The sequence below is a fragment of the Lepidochelys olivacea genome (assembly GCF_965140295.1).
Source record: "Lepidochelys olivacea isolate rLepOli2 genome assembly, chromosome: 2".
Taxonomy (NCBI): domain Eukaryota; kingdom Metazoa; phylum Chordata; order Testudines; family Cheloniidae; genus Lepidochelys; species Lepidochelys olivacea.
In genome coordinates, this window is record NC_140412.1 from 190,982,316 (window position 1) to 191,008,868 (window position 26,553).

The 26,553-nt window shown below is 39.2% G+C and overlaps 1 protein-coding gene across 2 annotated transcripts in view; it reads left to right on the forward strand.

Moving 5' to 3' along the window:
* Positions 1-26,553, forward strand: part of TOPBP1 (DNA topoisomerase II binding protein 1) — a 46,753-nt gene that overhangs the window by 5,107 nt on the left and 15,093 nt on the right. For both annotated transcript variants that reach the window (XM_084619022.1, XM_084619021.1), the window contains exons 5-18: positions 1,451-1,632; positions 1,757-1,950; positions 3,724-3,903; positions 4,633-4,802; positions 5,261-5,424; positions 6,771-7,018; positions 7,412-7,731; positions 8,583-8,755; positions 9,481-9,692; positions 11,830-12,128; positions 16,484-16,657; positions 17,871-17,980; positions 25,594-25,717; positions 26,308-26,454. In XM_084619022.1, coding sequence (XP_084475148.1) covers positions 1,451-1,632; positions 1,757-1,950; positions 3,724-3,903; positions 4,633-4,802; positions 5,261-5,424; positions 6,771-7,018; positions 7,412-7,731; positions 8,583-8,755; positions 9,481-9,692; positions 11,830-12,128; positions 16,484-16,657; positions 17,871-17,980; positions 25,594-25,717; positions 26,308-26,454 — 2,697 coding nt within the window. The remainder of the gene's footprint in view (positions 1-1,450; positions 1,633-1,756; positions 1,951-3,723; positions 3,904-4,632; positions 4,803-5,260; positions 5,425-6,770; positions 7,019-7,411; positions 7,732-8,582; positions 8,756-9,480; positions 9,693-11,829; positions 12,129-16,483; positions 16,658-17,870; positions 17,981-25,593; positions 25,718-26,307; positions 26,455-26,553) is intronic.

The following is a 26,553-nucleotide window of genomic DNA, read 5'->3' on the forward strand; positions in this document are numbered from 1 at the left end:
TTAAACCTTGGGTCAAGTGCTGTAGCTATTTTTAGAAATCTCACATTGGTGCCTTCTTTATGTTTTGTCAAATCTTCAGTGAAAGTGTTCTTAAAACAAACGTGTGCTGAGTCATCCTCCGCGACTGCTATAACATGAGATACATGGCAGAATGTGGGTAAAACGGAACAGGTTACATACAATTCTCCCCCAAGGAGTTCAGTCACAAATTTAATTAACACATTTTTTTAACGAGCATCATCAGCATGGAAGCATGTCCTCTGGAATGGTGGCCGAAGCATGAAGGGGCATAGGAATGTTTAACACACCTTCTTGTCACCTGTTGGGAATGGGTGATGTCCATCTTGATTGAATTGGCCTCATTAGGACTACAAAAAGTAATTTTCCCTCTGTTGATATTCACCCCTTCTTGTCAACTGATGAGAATAGGCCACTTCCACCTTGATAGAATTGTCCTCGTTAGCACTGACCCCCAACTTGGTAAGGCAACTCCCATCTTTTCATGGGCTGTAATATATATATTGCTTACTGTATTTTTCACTCCATGCATCTGATGAAATGGGTTTTAGCCCACGAAAGCTTATGCCCAAGTAAATTTATTAGTCTGTAAGGTGCCACAAGGACTCCTCATTGTTTTTGCTGATATAGACTAACACGGCTACTACTCTGAAACCTGTTTTAATGATAAAGAGATTGCACTACAGTATTTGTATTAAATGAATTGAAAAATACTATTTCTTTTGTTTTTTTCAATGCAAATATTTTTAATAAAAATAAATACAAGGTGAGTACTGTACACTTTGTATTCTGTGTTGTAATTGAAATCAATGTATTTGAAAATGTAGAAAACATCCAAAATATTTAGATAAATGGTATTAACAGCGTGATTAATCACACAATTAATTGCGATTAATTTTTTAATTGCACAATTAATCGCGATTAATTTTTTAATTGATTGACAGCCCTAGGTTATAGCCATGTATCACACATGGTGTTCATTCTATATCATGCTTATGGCATCTATTACTCATTTGTTAACCCTTTATAAGCTATTTATAAATTTACTCAATAAAAATGACAACATTTTTTCTTAAGTGACTGTTTCTGTCTAGTAATAGTATGTGATGTGGATTCCTGGGTAGTAAACAGAACACAGGCATTTTTCCTTATTTAATCTGTATTGTAAATGTGTTCTGGAGGGCGCAATCCCCTGGTATCCACTATTTTACAGTTTTTAAAGGGATTCCTTCAAAATTGTTCATTTCTATGTAGACAAAAGACATTTTTCTGTTTTAAAGGTGCCATAAAGTTAAGTTCCAGGAGAAATCATAGGACATGGAGTAATCTTTTTTTTTTAAAAAAAAAATAAGCAATATTAAAATCTACTTTTTGTTGTTTGACTACTTTATCTTTATTTGCGGGTTTTTGTTTTGTTTTTTTTGCTCTTTAGGAAGAAGTTCATAAGTATGTACAGATGATGGGTGGCCGTGTGTACAGAGATCTCAATGCATCAGTAACTCATCTTATAGCTGGAGAAGTTGGCAGCAAGAAATATTTAGTGGCTGCTGCTCTGAAGAAACCCATATTGCTTCCTACTTGGATAAAAGCATTGTGGGATAAGTCCCAACAAGGGTAAAAGAACCACTTTTTCTATTAGGAAATATTAAATCTTGTATTGGTTCTAGACTATACTTATTCCTTTGGAGTTGTGTTGGAAAAAGATCTGTCTTATTTTCTTTCTTTTTTTCTCCTGCAGTATGATTAGATACACAGATATAAGCATGGAAAACTTCATTTGTCCTTTGTTTCGTGGCTGTACAATCTGTGTAACTGGCTTAAGCAGTGTGGACAGGAAGGAGGTGCAGCGTCTCACTACTGAGCATGGTGGTCAATACACAGGGCAGCTCAAGATGAATGAGTGCACCCACCTCATTGTTCAAGAGCCAAAAGGTAGGTATTCGTCAGTCAATTTAAGTTTGAAGGGACAATTTAGCATAAAGCTAAGCATGTGCACAAGTGTTTGGAGAATCAGGGCCTAAGTCTGTATCTGTTTCATTATGCTGTTATTATTGCCAGTGCTGTTAGGATAAATATATGCAAGAAGAGTGATACAGAGTATTCTTAAGGGAAGGTGGAAATGAGAACAAAAAGGGACACACAAGCAGAGACCCAAACGCTATCAGAGGAGGAAGGGGAGAGGCCTTCAGAAAAGAAAAAATAGAATCTAAACTAAATTTTGATGAAATTAGGAGACTTAGGAATTTTAATGATGATATTAATTGGATTACAAATAAACTTGAAGATAAAATTTTCCCACTAAAATTTATGAATTTCCTCTTACAAAAATAAAATTAAAGCACTACATTGTTCTTTGTAGTTTTGTTTGAGACACACTGGACAGAATTTTTAAATTTCCTCCATACTTTTCCTGGGCAATTATTTTGTGATTTCTCTTTTCCCCTCTTGAAGCCCCAAGATCTTGTTATGGCAATTCTGTCTCTGGCCAAAGAGCTTGGCATAGCTCCTTTAGTGGAACTGTCAGCTTGGCAGAACAATGTGAGGCATTTTCGTCACTGGGTCTGAATGCTTGAGTGCTCAGATACCAGAATGATGAAAGCAGTATAAACACCTGTGTAGACACTACCAAAACATGTCAGTCTGGAACTTGTGAGCCAAGTAAGACTTAAAATCTGATTGCAACATGACAGAATGTGCTAATGCTGACTGCCCCATTTGATTTTTTTTTATTTGATTTTTTTTTTTTTTAATTTAGGACCTTTTTAAACAGCTCATTGTAGATGAGATTTAATATCGTTGGTAGCTCAGCCAACCATATATTTTAATTTTCTGTACACAATACAATTATATTGGTTAAAAGGTTGCAAAAGTTTTAACCTTGGATGTTTTGCAACTTTAGTGTCACAACTGCGAAATATATCTCCCTAATAACATGGTCACAAGATGACTTTTTTGCTAGCTGACAGTTGTTTCCATTTTAAGTATGTGAAGAAAAGTATGCATTTGCTTTTATATATAATATATTTTAAAACACATAGTTTTTAGTCCATAAAGTCATGATTTCAAATTCCATAGCAGAACTTTGGACTAATGTCTAATGTTAGCACTGCAGTGAAGTACAGATGAACTATAAAACTGATATTTTATAGCATCCTGTAAGTGGTAAGTATATTAATCATAAATAGTGCTTAGTATGATTATTATTTAGTAGTATTGCTGTTCATCTGTATCTGACATCTAGCAGTTTCTTCTGCCAATTTCTTGTTGCGGTTCAGATGGATGTTTAAGATCTTGTGGCAGTTTTCAAAACAGAAAACCTAACAGATAAAAATGTCCGAGGATGTGTTAGACTTATTTGGCTAGTGTGCTTGCACTAGCATACTTAACATTGCTTTTAAAGCAAATTAGGATAGCTTGATTATGAAAGGTGTAATATAAAATCAACAAATAATCTTTTATATCATAGGCAATAGTGCTGTCAAAGGAACCAAATTACATTGATACAGCTTTAGTGAATTTGATGTAAACTGCCACTTGGAATAGAGAAAAAGCCCCTTGGTATTTGAGAATGTATTGGTAATTACCACTTCCAAATGCAGTTTTTGTTTTAACTTTCTTGATTTTACAATGTGTGGTCATCCTTTCAGAATTGTCACTTATTGGAGTATTAGCCTTTTATTGATTGTGATTTGTCTTTATATAAAGGTCAGAAATATGAATGTGCCAAAAAATGGAATGTGCAGTGTGTGTCCATCCAGTGGTTTTTTGACAGTATCGAGAATGGCTTCTGCCAGGATGAGGCAATGTATAAGACAGAGTCTGTACAAAAGCAAAATACCACACCCAGTACATCAACTCCTACTAGCCAAGCTAGCAAACCTGACAGTAAGTAAGACATCTCAGTATACTGAGTGAGTTGATGATATTTCAGTTAAGAGAAAGGAAATGTTTGAGTTGAGTGGGCTGCTACCAACTCTAACTGCACTAAAATTTTGGTAATGAGGCCCTGATCCTGCAAACACATGCTTAAATTTTAGTATAGGGTTTATTCACATGCTTGAAGTTAAGTGTGTGTGTGTTTGCAGGGTCAGGGCCCAATTTTTTTTATATATGTGTGTGTGTGTGTGTGTGTATTTACATTTGATATGAACATAGTCTGCTCTTGGATATTGCCCTCCAATGCTCCTAAGTGGACCAAAAATATAAATATATATATTTTGGTCCGCGTAGGAGCATTGGAGGGCAATATCCAAGAGCAGACTATGTTCATATCAAATGTAAATACATCTAATTTAGTAGATGGCCACAAAGCTGATTGGGCAGAATAATTTTTCATAAACTGTTCTCCCACATCTTAAGACTGACAGTTCTTCAGGAGAAAGAGGAACATGAGTTCTGTGTAAACACCGTTGCTACTAGTGAGAGCATACTGACTTCTGGTGTAATGAAACCCTACATTTTAACAGAGGCTAGACTATGCATTATTGTGGTTCTCAGGATTTGTCTTCCTTATTAGCATAGTAAAATCATATTTGACAGTCATACATTCTGTTTGGTTAAGCAGTGGGAGAGACTAACTTATTTTCGTCTTTTTTATTTTAACTTTATTTAAAGGTCGTACCCTTTCAGATGTCAGCCACATTTCCAATATCAGTTTGAATGGCATTAATGAAACTGCATGTAGCTCTGCTTTGAACAGCAGGCTGGATCCTCCTCCTGATGATCTGGAAAATGTGGATATCAGTTCTTTTCAAGCCCCTGATGATTTACTAGATGGGTGTCGAGTAAGTTTAACTATGTACAATTCTGAAATGACCAGTTATCCTTTGGATGCAGCTAGTCTGGGTCTTCTGTAGTTATTGCTACAGTAAAATGTTAGTCCTACTCCCAGCACAAAGATATAATCTATTTCAAGATAAACCAAACTAGACTGTTTATAATGTATTTGGGGTACTGGAAAAAGTGTCTTCAAATTGGAGTTGGTTAAGATGTGAAGCAGTATTGGCAACTTTATTTAATGGGAAATATTTTATTGGCATTTCCTTCTGCTAGTGGGAAGTTGAGTTATACAAGATGAAGTCACAAGGATGAGCACTGAGGATGGAATAATTTCTTTTTTGCAATTTTTCATAAGCTAAAGCTTGTGTATTTGTATGTTTCTTTGATTGGGTAATGAACGGTATCAAAATACAGCTACTTCAACCAAAAATATCTTACCTTGTTCTTTTCTTTCTCCTTGCAGATTTATCTCTGTGGCTTCAGTGGCAGGAAGTTAGATAAAATGAGAAGGCTTATTAACTCTGGTGGTGGTGTTCGATTTAATCAGCTCAATGAAGATGTCACCCATGTTATTGTGGGAGAATATAATGATGAACTGAAGCAGTTTTTGAGCAAGACTACTCACAGGTTCTGATAACTATGTTGCTTAAAAGACACTTCCATAATCATGTTTCCTCTTGTAAACAAAGAAAATATGTATTGATTAAACTTCTTTTTTTAAACTAAATAGCTGTGTATACCATAGAGATAAAAATGGTAAAGACCATTTAAGTTGTGGTAACTAATCAACAACATTTTACCACTGGGAATAGTGTTTTTTAGGTAGCGTATCTCATAGATACTAAGGTCAGAAGGGACCATTATAGATTCATAGATATTTAGGTCAGAAGGGACCATTATGATCACCTAGTCTGACCTCCTGCACAACGCAGGCCACAGAATTTCACCCACCCACTCCTGAAGAACCTCACCTATGTCTGAGCTATTGAAGTCCTCAAATCGTGGTTTAAAGACTTCAAGGAGCAGAGAATCCTCCAGCAAGTGACCCGTGCCCCATGCTACAGAGGAAGGCAAAAAACCTCCAGGTCCTCTTCCAATCTGCCCTGGAGGAAAATTCCTTCCCGACCCCAAATATGGCGATCAGCTAAACCCTGAGCATATGGGCAAGATTCACCAGCCAGATACTACAGAAAATTCTTTCCTGGATAACTCAGATCCCACCCTATCTAACATCTCATCACAGGCCATTAGGCCTATTTACCATGAATATTTAAAGATCAATTAATTACCAAAATCATGTTATCTCATCATACCATCTCCATAAACTTATCGAGTTTAATCTTAAAGCCAGATAGATCTTTTGCCCCCACTGCTTCCCTTGGAAGGCTATTCCCAAACTTCACTCCTCTGATGGTTAGAAACCTTCATCTAATTTCAAGTCTAAACTTCCTGGTGGCCAGTTTATATCCATTTGTTCTTATGTCCACATTGGTACTGAGCTTAAATAATTCCTCTCCCTCTCCAGTATTTATCCCTCTGATATATTTATAGAGAGAAATCATATCTCTACTCATCCTTCTTTTAGTTAGGCTTAACAAGCCAAGCTCCTTGAGTCTCCTCACATTCAACAGAAAAAAAATATTAGCTGGTGAGGATTATATGAAAATTCTAGAAACCCTAAATATTTGTGATAAATTACATTTTCTTGGTTGTATTTCTTGTAGAAAATATGTGTAAAAATCCATATTCTCAAACTTTGAAATATTCAAAAAATGCGAAAAAGGCTGCAGTGTGGATAAAACTCAAACTTTTTTGTTGTAACTGAAGTCAGATGAGTGTCCCAAACTTCTTACAGAAACACAAGTGTATTTGTAGAGTGAGCAGTGTCTGAGAGGAAAAAAAATATGACTCTCAAACCCATTTTAACCTATCTTACCTGTGTGTGTAATATAAAAAATAATTTTATTTTATAGGCCTCATGCAGTGACAGCAAAATGGTTGCTGGAGTGCTTTGGTAAGGGTTACTTACTTCCAGTGGAGCAGTATATCCCTCTGAATTACCAGCCAATAGAAAATCCAGTTTTGGAGCAACCTGGAGTTAAACGAACTGTTCCCAAAAGTAATAGTCTCACAAAAAAAGAAGCTATAAAGCTTGTACTGCACCAGAAAGCAGATGAAGATGACCTCCTCTCTCAATATGTGAATAATGATTCCACATTAAGTAAGTTCTGGTCCAAGCACTTCATAAAAAGACAAAATTTATGTATAGCTCTTATGAAAAACTTGTGGTGCCATCTACAAAGATGGACATAGAAAAATGTAGTTACCTGATTTTAATCATATGTAAAGAAATTGCGATTCATACCCCGTAGCATGTACATTTTTAAAATCTTGACATGGTTTGTATATTAATTTCCCTACTGTGCTTAAGAAAACAACATAAATTAGATGTAAGCATGCCTCATATTGAGCAGTTTGTAAATGGAATCTAAAATATTGGGTTCCAGTACTGCATTATTTTCAATTAATAACTAATAGGATGGTTGAAACTCATTTTCTCCCTTACATCCCAGTGTGTGAAATTTTCATCAAGTGGTTATTTTTTCTATTTTAGTTGAAGTTGAAAAGCTAGAAACTGGTAACTTCAGTGATGCTACTCATGTTACCATTCAAGAAGAGAAGCAGTCCTCTATCTGTCATAGTTCACTGACTGAGACTTCTACAGTGGTTGAAGAAGGCTTATTCAGCAGAAAGAGGTTCCTTCTTTTGGGTTTTGGTGAAGAGGATGAGTCCTGCATTGTAGAAATTATAAAGGAGAATGCTGGGAAAGTTCTACCCCCTCAAAGCAGAGCAATTGCAGACTATGCTGTGGTTCCTTTACTGGGATGCAAGGTGGAGTCAACTGTAGGAGATGTTGTTACAAACACATGGATGGTAAGGGTATACTGTAGAGGTATGACCAAACAAATATTAGTGTTAGAAATATAGAAACCAAAAACTTATTGATGGTTATATTTTCATTAGAACAGAGGTTTTAGCTTTGTTTAATTAGTGTACACCAAATTAAGAGAGTGCTTTTTAATGCACTTCTTCTTTATAGGTGTGTCTTTTACCTGTCTCATTTATTTCTTCCTGCTTTATTAAATCAGATTCTGACTTAGTGGCACAAAGACTTTGTACGCAAGACTCTGCTCTAGTTGCCTGCATAATAGGGTTATGAAGAGAGAGCTAGGTGCAGTTAAGTTGTGAATGACATTTCATTTTTAACATCTGTTTAGTAAGCTATCTTTTTTTCTTTTGCCCCACACTTCCCCATATCTCTCTAATAACATATGTAGCTGTATCTGGGTGATGCAATTGCCGGCTGACATTATAGCTCATGTGGTCAAACATTTAAATATGTTGACCTAGATAATGCTTAGCACCTGGATTAATTGCCATTTGGTGTTTTTCATTATTAGATAATTAACTGTGAAATAAAACCCATGCTAACTCTTATATTGGGTTTTAAAATGTTTTAAAGCCGTATTCATTGTTGGAAAAATAGAAATTTAGAAGGCTTAAATCTTAATGTGAATTTGACTGAAACTTTCTGGATCTTTTGAAGTAATTTATCTGATCACATATAGAGTAATACATGTTCTAATTTGACCTTGAGGCACAAAGACAAAGGATGTCTTGCTGTTGATTCCATAAATCCTGTAGTACAATGGCTGAAATAATGTTTGTCATATTCTTTTCTCTTGGCTTGGTTCTCATTTTCATTTATTTCATCATTTTTTAAGATTATGTGTGTAGAACAGCAGCTCCTTTTAAACCCTCAGTCCAACCCACTTTTCACCCCAGTATCAGTAATGGAAGGAAGCACTCCTCTGGAAGACTGTGTACTGTCTTTCAGCCAGTTTACTGGTGCCGAGAGAGACTCCCTGGTGTTCTTGGCAGGTCTTCTTGGAGCGAGGTATGGAGTCTGTTGCCACTTATGTTCATTTTCTGGCATCTAAAAATTTTTCAAGTGTTTAGTCACATTAGAGAAAAAATGAGCAAAAAACTGAGTTTAGAGTTAAATTTTGTTCTAGACTTCTTTAGTTTTACCAAATGAATAAAATCCAAATGTTGAAATATTGTGATCTATAATTTGGTTCTGTATTTCCCCCCTCCTTTGTCATTACACCTTCTAGAGACAGTGTCTTTAAGTGTTCAGATATTTGTATATGGCACTAGTGAATATCTGTTCTAAAAAATGGCTCCTAAAAGGTGGGGGAGGAAGACTGGGACATTTGTGGTTGTCCATACTTACTTGGTCAATGATTTTCATGGAGTTTGCTCATTGCTTTTTTTCTCCCTGGTTGCCAGCCATAAAAACTCAGCCTGAGATATAGAAATTTAGCTGAAGTTTTTGGCTTGTGCATTGTCATCAGTTTAAAAAAAAAATCTGTAGCCAACTCTACCCCCATTCCAGTTAAAAGTGTGCACCACATTGTCTTTAGTGGAGTTGTACAGGTGTAAGTGAGGGAACAATGTGGCCCAGCTTTTGGAAGTTAGTTAACAGTTCTGTTTATGATACCCGAGCAGAACTAGAACCCAGCTCACTCTTTCATACCTTTGTTGGCTCTGTAGTGCTAATAGGAACAGTCTAAACAATGACTGTGTTTTTGAATGGTTACTTATATACGCTTATTTCAGAGTCCAGGAATTCTTTGTGCGAAGAGCCAACCCAACGAAAGGAATGTTTGCCAGCACCCACCTAGTGGTCAAAGAGCCAGATGGTTCTAAGTATGAAGCAGCAAAGAAATGGAATTTACCTGCAGTCACTATGGCTTGGCTCTTGCAGTCTGCAAGGACAGGAAAGAAAGCAGATGAAAGCAAGTTCCCAGTTGAAAATGTTAATGCTGGAGGTTGGTTGTCTTTTGTGTTTTCTTGTTTGTTTTAATATACCTTAATCATGCCATGTTCCACTGCATTGCACTGTCGTTAAGAGAAATTTTTGAGTATAAGCTGATTTCTAATACTTAGGACCTTAAACTATTAAAACTGAAAGACTTTTCATCTTATAATTTACTTTTTGCTAGTTAAGATGTTTATTTTTTGCCTATCCCTAAGCTTAGACTATAAAGGCTAGTCGTTTCCACTTGTTTATAGTCCGTGGCCCAGATCTTTAGCTGGGGTAAATCACTGTGTAGCTGTACTGAATGATTCTATGATAAGTCAATGGAGGTATGCTGATTTATATCAACTGAGGATCTAACCCAATGTCTAGTTATTTGCACTTTCTGGTTTACTCTCCTTTACATGATACTGTTGTGTTAAATTGTAAAACACTGTGGAATAGTGTTTAAATCTAATTAAAAACTGTTTTACAAGAGAAGGAAGGTTCTGTAAAATGTTTTTCTCAACAAAACAAACCTTAAATTACAGTGCCCCTTTTAGAATTGAGATGCAAACTGGACTCATTAATACTGAATACCAACTAACTCACTAGTTCTTACCAATGCATTTGTGGGCTCCATAAAATTGTAGTGATTTAAAAACATACCTGCAATACTGCATTCAGCTCTGGGCACCTCAGTGCCAGAAGGATCTTGGCAGGTTGAGTAGGAATTCGGAGAAAAGCAACAAAATGATTAAGGGACTGGAAGGAATGATTTTATGTAAAACCAATTTATATATGTTTGACAAAAAGATAATTCAGACTACAAGTCATATTTATGTATGGGTATTTGAAGTGTGTAAACTCCAAGGGCCAGTGTCTGTTGACTTGAATGAGACCAAGATTTGGCCAAAAGAGGGAGCAGAATTTTACAGGGTGGCCTAAGGGAGTGTAATTAGTAGTAATGGAATGAAACTGAGCAAAGGAAAACATGCAGCCTGAAAATGAGGGGGGGAAATCCTAATTTTGAGGGGTTTTTTATTTAATATTTGTTTTAGAGTAGCAACCAGAGGGTGTAAACTGGTTTGAGGAGCTGTAGTACTAGACTCTGTACAGTTGTAGAGTTTAAGACCACAAGGGACCACCAGGTAGTTCTACTTGCTATATATCACAGGCCACCAACGCCACCCAGCACTATGAACTCCGCGCTTCAAAAAGCGTACAATTAAATATAAAATGTGAGTCTTCCAGAGGATGTGTTAGAAGTCCTATTACTGAAGTCATTTAAAAGCTGGGTTGGCAAAGAGTTGGAGAATAATACAGCAGAGAAAAGTTGGCAATATGATGGACTAGATTGCCTAACACAGGGGTCGGCAACCTTTGGCACACAGCCCATCAGGGTAATCCGCTGGTGGGCCATGAGACATTTTGTTTACGTTGACCGTCCACAAGCACGGCCCCCCGCAGCTCGCAGTGGCGGCAGTTCGCCGTTCCCGGCCAATGGGAGATGCAGGAAGCGATGACCAGCACATCCCTGCGGCCCACACCACTTCCCACAGCTCCCATTGGCCAGGAACAGTGAACCGCAGGCACTGGGAGCTGCAGGGGGTGGTGCCTGCGGATGGTCAACGTAAACAAAATGTCTCATGGCATGCCAGTGGATTACCCTGATGGACTGTGTGCCGAAGGTTGTCGACCCCTTGCCTAACAGATCTTTTCCATCTCTGATTTCTCAGATTCCTCAGCTTTACCCAGTGCTGATTAGCAGTATTTATGCCATTAACATTTCAGTCTATAGTGAAGCTGCTGGTCATTAAAGAGAAAACAAGTGAGTATCTGTAGCTTTTCAACTGTGTCATAATTAAATGTTCCTGTTCTTGGTTTAATACTTTAAAATTCACTGAAGCACAAGACAGTATGAGTGGGACAAGGGTTACTCTTCTTTTAGGCATTTAAGGCCTAGCACAGTAATAATGTGGTATAGCACAAGCACTAGTGTAGAACATAGGAACTTAAAAACAAAAATCCTCCCTTCATTTTAGAACATATGTAGAACAACAAAATATTGGATAAATAAAGTCCTTAGCATAATGCAAGTATATGCATATTTATATTAAGGGAAAAAATTGTGGTGCTTAATTATAATTTTCTTTATTTCATTTAAGATAAAGAAGAGAGTTTAATGAGTCAGTCCAACAAGACAGAGACAACTATAATGTCTTCAGATATACCAGACCATCCTAGCAATCTCCTTGAAGCTGGGAAGAAAATAGCTGTGACGCCTCTTGATGTGAACCGGTTCCAGAGTAAAGCTTTTCATAGTGTGATCTCGCATCATATTGGGCAAAAGCCAACCCTTCCTGCAGAAGGAAGACTGCTCCAGAAAGAACCGTCTTTGCATCTTGACACACCATCCAAATTTCTTTCCAAAGATAAGCTCTTCAAGCCTTCATTCGATGTAAAGGTAAACTCCTTTGCAAGTTTCTAAACCAGTAGTGCCCCCAGGGTCATATGTGTGTGAATGAAAAAGGCACAAAACCCCCTATGCTAACCTTTTGTAAAGAGTGCGTATTGATAACACACAAATAAAATACTTCTGGGATTTTTAGTTTGGCAGGCAGTTCTGAAAATTCACTTGTTCTAAGGGACGGGGTTATTAGAACTGATACTTAAAGCATATAAAAATAATTAAAGCCTGAACATTTTAAGAAATAGATACTATAGCACCCATAACAAAGCCCAGTGTGCCTATTGCAGTATATACCAGAGGATCCTAAAGCAATGACCTATGTTACCTGGTCTGTGTTGCTCTTTTAAAAACAGAGTGAAATTTTAGTAGAAGAGTTACAGTTTTTGCCAACTATCATAAAATAAACAGTCTGTATTTGGCCCATAGTGAAATAGTTTCCAGTGGACTATGTACACTTTTAAATGTATACATTTAAGCTTTCTTGCTTATCCTTCAATATTAATTTCCTTGTAACATTATTCTTTGATTCTCCTTTTCCCAAGCATGCCCTTGATTTTCTGTTGCTCTTGGCTTCTACAGAACTACTACTTTACTGTGATAATCCTTATACATCTGAAAGAACAGTAGCCATTATCCCTCTCATACAAAGATGTAGTTGCATGAAGATAGAGAAAGAAGTAGGTGAAGGGGAGACATTTGTCTTAAAGATGGCCTGCAAATGGAAAAAAATAGACTGGATTTTTGCCCTTTTCTGCCTCTTTCTGTTGCATAAAAAAGGTCATTTGTCTTTTGTTTAACCTTAGATATATGAGTGCTGGATTTCTTGACTGACTCAAGTGTTTACTAGAAGCTTACTCAGTGGAGGTACTGAATATAAACAGAGAGCTCTTTTCCCCAATTAAGTTAAACACTGTTAAAAACAACAAACCCCAAACAGTTTGAATATAAATCACTTCCTTTCTCAGTTAAGCCAGTTTCACACACACGGTTTCTCTGCTGTCCTAAACTTATTATTTTCCATTTATCCATAACAGCTAAGGAAAAACAAAGTGGACAGGACCACAGCTTCTAATTTCAAGTAGAGGGCAGTAAATTTGAAGATGGGTGTGGTATAAATCCCTTTTCAGACTATTTTAGGCATTTCTAAAGAGGCAAATAGAAAAAAACTGGATCTGTGCTCTAGATCATATTTGAATAGATATTGAAGAAGAGAGTATAGAGAGAGGCTAGTCCTTTGGTTAGAGCATGGGACTGGGGCTCTGGAGATCTGAATTTGGTTCCTGGCTCTTCCATACGCTTCTTGTGTGAGTTAGAAGAAAGTGAGTAGGGGAGAGGTAATTTTAGATTTGATTCTGACTAATAGGGAGGAATTAGTTGAGAATTTGAAGGTGGAAGGCAGTTTGGGTGAAAGTGTTCATAGAGTTCGTGATTCTAAGGAAAAGTACGAGAGAAAACAGCAGAATAAAGACAGTGGACTTCAAGAAGGCAGATTTTAGCAGACTCAAAGAATTGGTAGGTAAGATCCCATGGGAAGCAAATCTAAGGGGAAAAAAAAGAGTTCAGGAGAGTTGGCAGTTTTTTAAAGAAACATTGCTTTTGTGCCTTTACTAACCTATCCCAATGTGTAGGAAAAACAGAAAGTATGGTAAAAGACCATACTTAAGTAGGAGATCTTCAGTGATCTGAAACTCAGAAAACAGTGATACAAAAAGTGGAAAGTAAGTTGAATTATGAAGGATGAATATAAAAAAAACCCACACGCATGTAGGGACAAAATTAGAAAGGCCAAGGCAAAAAACAAGATTAAACTAGCTAGGGACATAAAAGGTAACAAGTAAACATTTTACAAATAAATGAGAAGCAAGAGGAAGACCAAGGACAGAGTAGGCTCATTACTCAATGAGGGGGGGAAAGATAACAGCAGAAAATGCAGCAATGGTCAAAGTGTTAAATGCCTTTTTGTTTCACTTTTCACTGGAAAAGTTAGCAGCGATTAGACGACTCACATGGTGAACACTAGTATAAATGGGGTAGGATCTAAGGCTAAAATAGGAAAAGAATGATTAAGAATTACTTTAAACAAGTTAGATGTTTTCAAGGCGGCAGGGCCTGATGAAATACATCCTTAAGGAGCTGGCTGAAGAGGTCTTTGAGCCATTAGTGATTATCTTTGAGAACTCATGGAGGATGGGAGAGATACCCCAGGACTATAAATGGTCAAATATAGTGCACCTCTACCCCGATATAACGCTGTCCTCGGGAGCCAAAAAATCTTACTGCGTTATACATGAAACCACCTTATATCGAACTTGCTTTGATCCACTGGCGCGCAGCCCTGCCCCCCTGGAGCGCTGCTTTACCGTGTTATATCCAAATTCGTGTTATATCGGGTCGCGTTATATTGGGATAGAGGTGTACTTATAAAAAGCGAAATAAGGACAACCTATGGAATTATAGACCAGTCAGATTAATGTAGGTACCCAGAAAGATAATGGAGCAAATAATCAATCAATCGATTTGTAAGCATCTAAAAGAAAATAAGGCGATAAGTAACAGTCAGCATGAATTTGTCAAGAACAAATCATGTCAGACCAACCTAATATGCTGCTTTGACAGGTAACAAGCCTTGTTGATAAGGGGGACGCAGCCCACTTTCATAAGGTTTTTGTTACTGTCTCACATGACCTTTTAATAAACTAGTGAAATATAGCCTAGGCAAATTTACTATAAGATGTGTGTACAACTGGCTGGAAAACTACTCAGAGAGTAGTCAAACTGGAGAGGCATATCGAGTGGGTCCCGCAGGGATCTGTCCTGGGTCCAGTTCTATTCAATATCTTCATAAATTATGTGGATAATGGCATAGAAAGTACGCTTATAAAGTTTGTGGATGATACCAGGCTGAGAGGGGTTGCAAGCAGTGTGGAGGACAGGATTAAAATTCAAAATGATCTTGACAAACTGGAGAAATGGTCTGAAATAAATAGGATGAAATTCAATAAGGACAAATGCAAAGTACTGCATTTAGGGAGGAACAATTTGTTACACAAATACTAAATGGGAAATGACTGTCTAGGACGGAGTAGTGCAGGAAAGGATTTGGGAGTTATAGTGGATCACAAAATAAATAAGAGTCAACAATTTACCACTGTTGCCAAAAAAACAAGCATAATTCTGGGATGTATTAGCAGGAGTCTTGTAAGCAAGATACAAGGAGTAATTCTCTCACTCTGTTCAGCACTGATAAGGCCTCAGCTGGAGTATTGTGTCCAGTTCTGGGCACCACATTTCAGGGAAAATGTGGACAAATAGGAGAAAGTCCAAGGAGAGCAACAAAAATGATTAAAGATCTAGAAAACATGACCTCTGAGGAAAGATTGGAAAAAAACTGGGTTTGTTTAGTCTGGAGATCAGAAGACTGAGGAGGGTGATGATTTGTTCTTCAAATAAGTCTTCAAGTACTTAAAACAGATATAATAAAGAGGAGGGTGATGATTTGTTCTCCTTAACCGTTGAGGGCATGACAAGAAGTGATGGGCTTAAATTGCAGCAACAGAGATTTAGGTGAGACATTGGGAAAAACTTCTTAACTGTAAGGGTAGTTAAGCAACGGAACAAATTATCTAAGAAGGTTGTGTAATCTCTGTCATTGAAGGTTTTTAAGAACAGGTTAGATGAGGGGTTCTCACACTAGGGGTCGTGACTCCTCCAGGGGTAGCAAGCTTATTACGTGGGGGGGTCGCGAGCTGTCAGCCTCCACCTCCAAACCCCGCTTTACCTCCAGCATTTATAATAGTGTTTAAATATAAATAAGTGCTTTTAATTTATAGGGGGGGGGTCGCACTCATAGGTTTGCTGTGTGAAAGGGATCACCAATACAAAAGTTTGAGAACCACTGGAGACAAAAACCTGTCAGAGATGGTCGAGATAATTCTTAGTCCTGCCTCCATGCCAGGGACTGGACTAGATGACCTGTTGAGGTCCCTTCCAGTCCTACATTTCTATGATTCAATAATCTCTATTTCCTCAATTCTCCATCTGTAAAATTGAGATGTTACTTTGTCCTGTCCTTCGTCTGTTTTGTCTATGTAGATTGCAAGAACTGTGGGGTAAGGGCTGTCTTTTGCTATGTCTGTATAATGCCTAACACAGCGGGACCCCAATCTTGTTTGGGGTCTGTAGATTCTACTGTAATACAAAAAAGAAGTGGGTTGGTGTTTGAATAGTATGAAGCCTTAATGTAGATTGCATTAGGGGGGCCTGCTATTCAATGAGAGAACTTTTGATCCTGGAGAAAGGATAGTTCATCTATATTGATTCAATTATTATTTCTTTACTCTTTTTGGTAGGATGCCCTGGCAGCTTTGGAAACTCCAGGGGCTCCCAATCAGAGAAACAGGAATCCGAGTACTCCTCTTTCTGAAGTCATTGGCAGGAACTTGAAATTAGCTCTGGCAAACAGCACTCGTCATACAGCAGCTCTTACTGCCAGCCCTCAGCTGCGGGCTGCACAAGCAGAAGTGGTAGGATTATGCTCTTTTTAAAATTTAGTTAATTAAGAACATGCGGTGTAATCATGTAGTTGAGTTAGAAGATGCTTAGCTTTACATGAGAGTTATGAATCATGTTAGCTTTGATACTGTATTTTGATATGTTCACGCAGAACATTACCTGTCCTTTTGTTTCAGTTGAAAGAGGCAAGACCAGTAATTTTGACTCCTAAAAGGCAGAGAAACTCATTTAAAGATGTTTGTTCTACTGACCTGGTTTAACAATTGTTAGGCAATATGTGTATATAAACATGTAACTGTTGATATTCCATAGTTCTAGAACTTATAGCTCATCACTGTTAAGGAATTCCCAGTGTCTGGTGTCATGAAAACAGTGGGCAAGGGTAAATACTTTTACTCTGATTAACTGTAATATTGGAGGACACCCATTATTTTCTGTGAAGTTATTGGAATTTATTTTTGTCATGCATCTCCCTTTTCCCCCATCCTCTTAGAGTGCTGTTATTGCTTCACTTACTCGGAAGCAGGAGGCAAAATATTTCTCACTCTCACCTCCACAATAAGATGAGTTTTGCTCATGTTCCTAGTAGTGTGTTTACATCTCTTTCCTGGAAGCAAGGAGCACAGGCTTTTCATGATTCCTTTTTGTACTAAATCTGATCTATCATGCAGAGAGCAAAGTTAGAGAGAACAGAAAACAGAAATGTGGGAGAAAAGTACAGCGGGTGCGGTGCAGTGGACTGAAGATGCAGGCAAAGGCAGTGCTTTGTATTAATTGCCACACTTGTACTCTGTAATCAGTATGAGAATGGAGAAATGGAATGACGTTTGCAAGGGAAGATTAACAGTAATTTGTCATGCTGTACTCTCCTCTTTCTCACTCCCTTCATGCTATGAACATTTTGGGCCCCCATTCACCTTTATACTAAGATGTTTTTGTGTAGGCAGTTTTAGTATTTTCCCTGTTTAAAAGTTCAAGAAGATTTCAGACTGCTAAGAAAGAGGTGTGAGATATTCTTATGAGACTTTGTGAGATAAGTCTTTTGAGTCCTGGTTCCTGGCATGTGGAGCCATAACAGCACTCCCTTAATAATGGGGAGATTCAGGAAGCAGAGATAAGCAGAACTCTGCTAAGTAGTTTCCCTTCTTTATCATTACAAATGTGTTGGTTTAAAGATGCTCAGAATGTGATTTTTTTCATATTTTTCCCCATGACCATGAACAGGTGGAAGATTCAAAACCTCTTGCTGATCTAGTCATATGTGTTAGTAAGAAACTCAGTAAAAAGCAAAGTGAACTGAATGCTGTTGCCGCTTCTCTTGGAGCAGATTACAGGTATTAACTGATGCCAGCAGTTACTACACACTGCTTTGATACAACTTTTCACTCGAATGAATCTGAATCTTGGTGTGTGCATATGGCTTTTAATTATAGCAAAGCATTAGCCTTCTCTATATTAAGGTTGCAGCCGGTTTCCATTGTAACACCCTATATTTGCCTGTCCCCTTCTCCCTAATAACATGGCTTCGAAAATCAGTTTGGCCTGAAAATTCTCAGATATACAATGAAAGGTAAAGAGAATTTTTCGGCATAAGTATGAAGGCAATTTGTCAAACAGCTTTTGAGTTACAGATTATTTTAAAATGTACCTTGATTTTAGATTTTGACTTGGGTCTAATGTATTTTGGGGTCACTGTAGCTCAAAAACTTCTTGTTAATTTTTCTCCTCAAGCTCCTGTTTAAATCTCCTCAAATTCCTGCACCATCTAGATATCAAGAAAAGAGGTTGTAATTAAGTAAAGTTATTAACTTTTTGTCGTTAGTTTGGATCCCGATACTGCTCCCCCTGACTTCAGTGGAAGTTTTTTTGCCATTGACTTTAGTGGGAGCAGTATCAGACATGTACACTTTTATAGGTGATAGCTAAAAGAAATTTTCATTTCAAAGTTCAAGTGGTAAAGGCCTGTGTTTTTTGTAATTGGATGGCCACAATTCCAGTTTGAGCCTTTGGTAACACCGAAAACAGAGAGAGCCTCACGTTTTCAATTATAGATTTAAGTTTCAGTGCCTGCTAGAAAGTGTTTCTGAGAACGTTTTAATTAAATACTTTGAGATTAAAAATCTTTAGAATGGCTCCTTTTTGAAATTTTGAATTGTCTTGATTTGGTTGAAAATAATTGTGCATTGAATTTTAGTGTTAACAAAATGGGCAAAAATGTATTTTGGAAGGAATCCAAATATAAAAGGCCCAGTTCTCCGATAGACATAACTTCCATTGTGTCAATTCCATTTATATCAGGACAGAGTTGGATCCTAAACTGTGACCATAAGAGCTCAGGAAGTACGGACTTTCCAATCCTGAGGAAAGCTCATAGAGAAGCTAGCCAAAGAACTAATGTCCTCGGCCTGACTGTCACAAGCAGCGGGAGATACCCAGAGCTGTGAGACACTGTGCTCTCCTTCTTAGCCTCAGCAAGTGGGAGCTTTGCTGCAGCTAAACTGTGACAGTTCCCTGACACACCAGCTTGTCTGCCTTGCCAGCAAACTGCTCAGGGTTCTCCCAGCCCAAACCTTGCCTACCAGGGAACAATTAGTCAGCTCCAGCCCTTGACCCCTGTCATTGTACATTCATAGAGGATATTAAGTTTGCTAATCCTTTAAAGAGACACAAACAGCAGTGTGTTTTCTTGACTGTAGTTATCCATCACTTCAGTTCAGTCAAAGCACAGGGTTGGTTTAGCTAAAAAGTAAAACAAATTTGTTTAATCAAAAAGAGAGAGGTTTTAAGTGAGTTAAAGCAAAAGGCATAAAGATAGGGTAAACAGACAGAAGTAAAAACACACTTTCTAATGGCTAAGATCTAACTTAACCAGCTGCAATCTTCATTCAAGATAGTGTCCTCACCAGTCTTCCTTTTCCAGCAATGGCAGACTAGGTCTTAGTCAAGGATCCCCATTCTTGTCTCCATAGGTGAAGAATAACTTAAAGGCTCTCTGCCCCTCTCTTTATAGTCCAGTAAACCTTTTAAAAGTATCTCTTCTCAAAGCTCATTGACCCTGCTTCAAGAGGAAGAAACGCTTCTTGGGGGTGCAGTTTCCATTCTCATTGAGATTTAGGGCTGGTCTACACTTCCACTACACGTTGTTGACACAACGTATGTTGACACCCAAAAGTTGACAAAACAAAAATCACCAAAGCGTGTTCACGCTTGCTCCCTCTGTCGACAGATCATGTCCACAGTGGGGACACCATCATCGACAGGGTGAGCAATGCACCGTGGGTATGTATCCCAAAGTGCAGTGTTGTGGGAAGGAAGAGCTGATCGCTGAGCATCTTGGGATTCTCTCTAAGTTCTCCCACAGCCCCCTCAGCTGCCAAGAGCAGCATCATGAGTAGCCCTGTGAGCTCTCCATGTTGAGGAATGGCAAGGCAGCACAGCAGTCTGTCCCCCTCCTGCTGTAGTAGCAGTCTGCCTGCTGCTGTGTTCCTAGTGCAGGGCAGAACAGGAGCATGCCAATGATTTGCTCTTGGTTTGTTTGTTCCCCAAACAGAGTAGCACACAGATACTTCCCAGAGCTTTGAAATGGGAGGGGAGGGGCACATGCCTGTAGGGCATCAGAGATCAAAACACTGAGCAGAGCAATCAGGGCAGGCATTGTGGGATACTGGCGGAAGCCAGTTCTGTTGACAAAACAATTAGCAGTGTCTACACTGGCTCTTTGTCAACAATAAAGGGAGGGGAAAAGACAAGTCTCCATAGAGGTGGAAGTTTTTTGTTGCCAAAACTGGGCATTTTTTGTGGCAAAAGTCCCATTGTAGCATGTACGCTCCTGCTATTTTGTTGCCAAAAGGCAGTTTTTAGCAACAAAACTTGGTAGTGTACACAAGGCCTTAGTGATCATTTTCCTCCTCCTTGGTCTCCTGATAGTTTTGATTGCCTGGCATGCAAATGTGCTTTTCTTTGTCTTATCTTTAGTCACACCTTGCTCAAATTATGTGGGAACCGCATTCTTTTGTCTGGAAAAAAAAAAAAACCTATTTATCAACATCCCCTGACATGCCTAATTTAAACACGTTTTAATCATAATTCCAGCACATCTACATAATCCTTTGGGTGTTGATAGTATATACAACATGCCAGAATATTAGTGATCCATGAGTTATTAGTTTTCTAGTGACACATTATATGACATTATAAAGAATCCTTATTGAAGTTACAGGGACAAACCATCCTGATGTGTAGAAAGAATAGTAAATATGGCAGGCGACCAGCTTGGCTTAAAAGTGAAATCCTTGCTGATCTTGAACACAAAAAAGAAGCTTACAAGAAGTGGAAAATTGGACAAATCATAGAATAGAATAGAATATCAAGGTTGGAAGGGGCCTCAGGAGGTCATCTAGTCCAACCCCGTGCTCAAAGCAGGACCAATCCCCAATTTTTGCCCCAGATCCCTAAATGGCCCCCTCAAGGATTGTACTCACTGTCCTGGATTTAGCAGGCCAATGCTCAAACCACTGAGCTATCCCTCCCCCTGACCAGGAAAGAGTATAAAAATATTGCTTGAGGATGCAGGAGTGAAATCAGGAAGGCCAAATCACACCTGGAGTTGCAGTTAGCAAAAGATGTTAAGAGTAACAAGAAGGGTTTTTTAGGTATGTTAGCAACAAGAAGAAAGTCAAGGAAAGCGTGGGCCCCTTACTGAGTGAGGGAGGCAACCTAGTGACAGAGGATGTGGAAAAGGCTAATGTACTCAATGCTTTTTTTGCCTCTGTCTTCACGAACAAGGTCAGCTCCCAGACTACTGCACTGGGCAACACAGCATGGGGAGGAGGTGACCAGCCTTCTGTGGAGAAAGAAGTGGTTGGGGACTATTTAGAAAAGCTGGACAAGCACAAGTCCATGGGGCCGGATGCACTGCATCCGAGAGTGCTAAAGGAGTTGGCGGATGTGATTGCAGAGCCATTGGCCATTATCTTTGAAAACTCATGGCGATCTGGGGAAGTCCCGGACGCCTGGGAAAAAGGCTAATGTAGTACCCATCTTTTAAAAAGGGAAGAAGGAGGATCCTGGGAACTACAGGCCAGTCAGCCTCACCTCAGTCCCTGGAAAAATCATGGGGCAGGTCCTCAAGGATTCAATTCTGACGCACTTAGAGGAGAGGAAAGAGATCAGGAACAGTCAGCATGGATTCACCAAGGGAAGTCATGCCTGACTAATCTAATTGCCTTCTATGACTGGATAACTGGCTCTGTGGATGAGGGGAAAGCGGTGGACATGTTTTTCCTTGACTTTTGCAAAGCTTTTGACACGGTCTCCCACAGTATTCTTGCCAGCAAGTTAAAGTAGTATGGGCTGGATGAATGGACTGTAAGGTGGATAGAAAGTTGGCTAGATTGTCGGGCTCAACGGGTAGTGATCAATGGCTCCATGTTTAGTTGGCAGCCGGTATCAAGTGGAGTGCCCCAAGGGTCGGTCCTGGGGCTGGATTTGTTCAGTATCTTCATAAATGATCTGGAGGATGGTGTGGATTGCACCCTCAGCAAGTTTGCAGATGACACTAAACTGGGAGGAGAGGTAGATACGCTGGAGGGTAGGGATAGGATACAGAGGGCCCTAGACAAATTAGAGGGTTGAGCCAAAAGAAATCTGATGAGGTTCAACAAGGACAAGTGCAGAGTCCTGCACTTACGACGGAAGAATCCCATGCACCGCTACAGACTAGGGACCGAATGGCTCGGCAGCAATTCTGCAGAAAAGGACCTAGGGGTTACAGTGGACGAGAAGCTGGATATGAGTCAACAGTGGGCCCTTGTTGCCAAGAAGGCCAATGGCATTTTGGGATGTATATGAGAGGCATTGCAAGCAGATCAAGGACGTGATCATTCCCCTCTATTCGACATTGGTGAGGCCTCATCTGGAGTACTGTGTCCAGTTTTGGGCCCCACACTACAAGAAGGATGTGGAAAAATTGGAAAGAGTCCAGCGAGGGGCAACAAAAATTATTAGGGGACTGGAACACATGACTTATGAGGAGAGGCTGAGGGAACTGGGATTGTTTAGTCTGCAGAAGAGAAGAATGAGGGGGGATTTGATAGCTGCTTTCAACTACCTGAAAGGGGGTTCCAAAGAGGATGGATCTAGACTGTTCTCAGTGGTAGCTGATGACAGAACAAGGAGTAATGGTCTCAAATTGCAGTGGGGGAGGTTTAGGTTGGATATTAGGAAAAACTTTTTCACTAGGAGGGTGGTGAAACACTGGAATGTGCTACCTAGGGAGGTGGTGGAATCTCCTTCCTTAGATATTTTTAAGGTCAGGCTTGACAAAGCCCTGGCTGGGATGATTTAGTACGGGATTGGTCCTGCTTTGAGCAGGAGGTTGGACTAGATGACCTCCTGAGATCCCTTCCAACCCTGATATTCTATGATTCTATGACACCTTTTAGATAGAGAGTATAACAATAGTTAGTTGCGTTATACTGAACTGGTCATGCCAGCTGAAACTCACTGCTAGCTTCTGGCATAGGGATGCTCTAAAGGAAACACCAATACAATCTGGATTTATGCCAGGATGTGGGACAGAACAGTTTTTGAGGCACTGATATATGATCTCCTGCTGTTGTTGAAAAGTGGGCAGACAGCTATTCTCATTCTCCTGGACCTCTCAGCAGCATTCAAGTCTGTCAACTATGAGTAGGGCCCTATCAAATTCACATCCATTTTAGTCAATTTCATGGTCATAAGATTTTAAAAATCGTAAATTTCATGATTTCAGCTATTTAAATCTCAAATTTCACAATGTTGTAATTGTAGGGGTCCTGATAAAAAAAAAAAGAGTTGTAGGGGGATTGCTAGGTTACTGTAGGAGGGTTGTGGTACTGCTACCCTTACTTCTGCACTGCTACTGCTGCTGGAGAGCGGCAGCTGCTGGCCGGGAGCCCAGCTCTGAAGGCAGAGCCACTGTCAACAGCAGCACAGAAGTATGGATGGCATGGGATGGTATTGCCACCCTTACTTCTGCGCTGCTGCTGGTGGGGTGCTGCCTTCAGAGCTGGGTGCCCAGCCAACAGCTGCCACTCTCCAGCCACCCATCTCTGAAGGCAGCACAGAAGTAAGGGTGTCAATACCGCGAAACCCCCCGCCCCATAACCTTGTGACCCCCCTGCAACTCCCTTTTGGGTCAGGACCCTCCAAGTTGAGAAATGCTGGTCTCCCCCCGTGAAATCTGTATAGTATAAGGTAAAAGCACACAAAAGACCAGATTTCACGGGAGGAGACAAGATTTCACGGTCTGTGACGCATTCTTCATGGCCGTGAATTTGGTAGGGCCCTAACTATGAGATACTGGTGTCCTGCCTGAGAGAGGTTGTCCGGGATCTAGGGACATGCACTAAAATGGTTTAAGCCCTGCCTGGAGGGATGAATCTAGTAAGTTGTGATGGGAAACTGTGTGTCTGCCACTAAACGCCTCTCTTATGGAGTCCCGCAAGGATCAATTCTCCCTCTGGTTTTCTTCAACATCTAAATGCAGTTACTAGGAGGACTGGTAAGATGACATGGACTCAAGCGCTAGCAATATGCAGATGACACACAGCACTACCTACCCTTCACCACATATGACCATACTGATATCACCAAGATGGTCTAATGCTTGAGTGAGATCAGCTCATGGATGAACAACAGCTGGTTGAAACTGAACCCGAACAACACAGAGGTTATGGTAGTGGGCAGAGAAAAATACTTTGAAGAGTTCAGTCTTGATGCAGTCAGTCTCCTTTGGTTGAAGGCAAACACCCACAATTGGTCATTTCAGTTTAGGAGTTCTCCTGGATTTCTTGATGATGCTAATCTCTCACAAAACAGCATCTGCAAGTAATGCCTTATAACATCTCGTTAGGAGACTCCATCCCATCTTGGCGGATGGTGACCTGGTCTCAATTATACTGCCTTGTCACTTCCTGTCTGGACTACAGCAATGCAGTATATCTGGCCACAAAGCCATCAACCCTTAGTAAACTCCAGCTAATACTGAATGCTGCAGTATGTCTCCTTGCAACACGGGATACCGCAAGGTCATCAGGCTTATCCTCCACTCCCCACACTGGCCTTCCATAGAATATTGAATCAAGTTCAAGGTTTCAGTCCTTATTTTCAAGATGCTCAATAGCCTGGGCCCAGGATATCTGAAAGATCACCTAAAGTTCAGTGATGAAAACCAGGGTATATCTTTGCTCTTCTGGCACAATGGAACTCTCTATGATAAGGCTAAAGCTTGTCCATGTGGGAGATAGAACTTCCTCAGGGACCAGTTCAGGATTGTGGAATGATCTCCCACAGGAACTAAGGACCATCTCAAACCCTTCTGCACCACATGCAAGGTGTGCTTCTTCAGCCTTGCTGTCTCTAACATCCAATAATAGTGTGCACATTTAAAAGCAAAAACTACAAAAACAGAACCAAAACTAAACACTACACTGTGCACACAATTCTCCCTGTGCAGAGAGAATATGAGAGAGAAGAAATCACGTGACAGGTGTTGGTCAGATGTGCTACTGAAAGGTGCTCAAATACAAGAAATGGGGAGGGCAATATAAGAACCTATATAGAATAAAATACAAAAGTATATTGCTGTTCTACATAAATATTTCAATTTATAAAATGGAAAAAAAACAAAAAAAAAACAAATCAAATGTTAAGGCACATTTTATTAATATTCAATTGAATTACTAAGAGATTCATGATATGATTCCCAAAAAAATTATTGTATGTTGGATGATGGTGATTTTGAGGGGGCAGCTAAATAAGTAAGTTTTTTTTCTAGCTTTTGTTAAGCTTCATAGTAATGGTTATTTGTCTTGGTGGGTTAAGACTCAGTTTCAAGGATGCAGTAATTATAATATTAAACTGGAGTTGGTATCTTCAGATTACATTTTATTGGTGTTTATTCTAGATGGTGCTTTGATGAAACAGTAACTCACTTCATCTACCAGGGAAGACAAAATGACAGCAGTAAGGAATACAAATCTGTTAAAGAAAGGGGCATACACATTGTTTCAGAGCATTGGCTTTTAGAGGTATGGAAGAAATTTATTTTTATTTTCCTCTGAAATGTGAAGGAGAATGGAGACAAGATCAGATGTATTGGACTGACTTTCCATTTTTTAAAAAGCACGTGCATGGGTTTTAATTGTTCATAGACAATAGCTGATGCTTCATGCATGCTGCTTTTAATTTGCAGGCTTCATCCTTCTAAATCTTAAATAATTTTCATTGGTGTGCCTTCACCTCGTAGTGACTGTAGAGCTGAAATTGACAATTTCTTCATATATTTGCTTTTCATATCCAATACATTGACTCAGTTTAGCAGAGCTTTTGGTTGAGGTTTCCCTGAACAATAACTTTTTGTTTGCATACGTATTTGCCAATGGGGCAGTGGTAAAGTTAGATTTAGTAGTCATGAAGAAAAACCTTCAGAACTTTTTGGAAAGTAAGAATTTCATACTTACTGTCCTAAGAACTACATGTGCCTCCTGTGTTAGTGTTTGTTTCCAGTAGTATTACTTTTACTGAAATTTTTTATATTTAGTTTTGCATCATGCTATCTAAATTACTCTGTTCTTCCCAAATTTCTCATAATTTCTTATATTTATGAACTTTGTTGCAGAGTGCACAAGAATATAAACGACTTCCCGAATCTCTGTTCCCTCACACTTACAATCCCAAAATGAGTCTGGATATCAGTGCAGTGCAAGATGGCAGACTTTCTTCCGGTAGACTTCCATCAACTGGAAAAATAGCAAAGGAAGTTGAGGTATATGATAAGATGTATTGGATTAATTGGCATTATTTTAATCTAGTTGTTTCACTAACAAAATGAATATAAACTAATACAAATATTGTTATTTAGTAA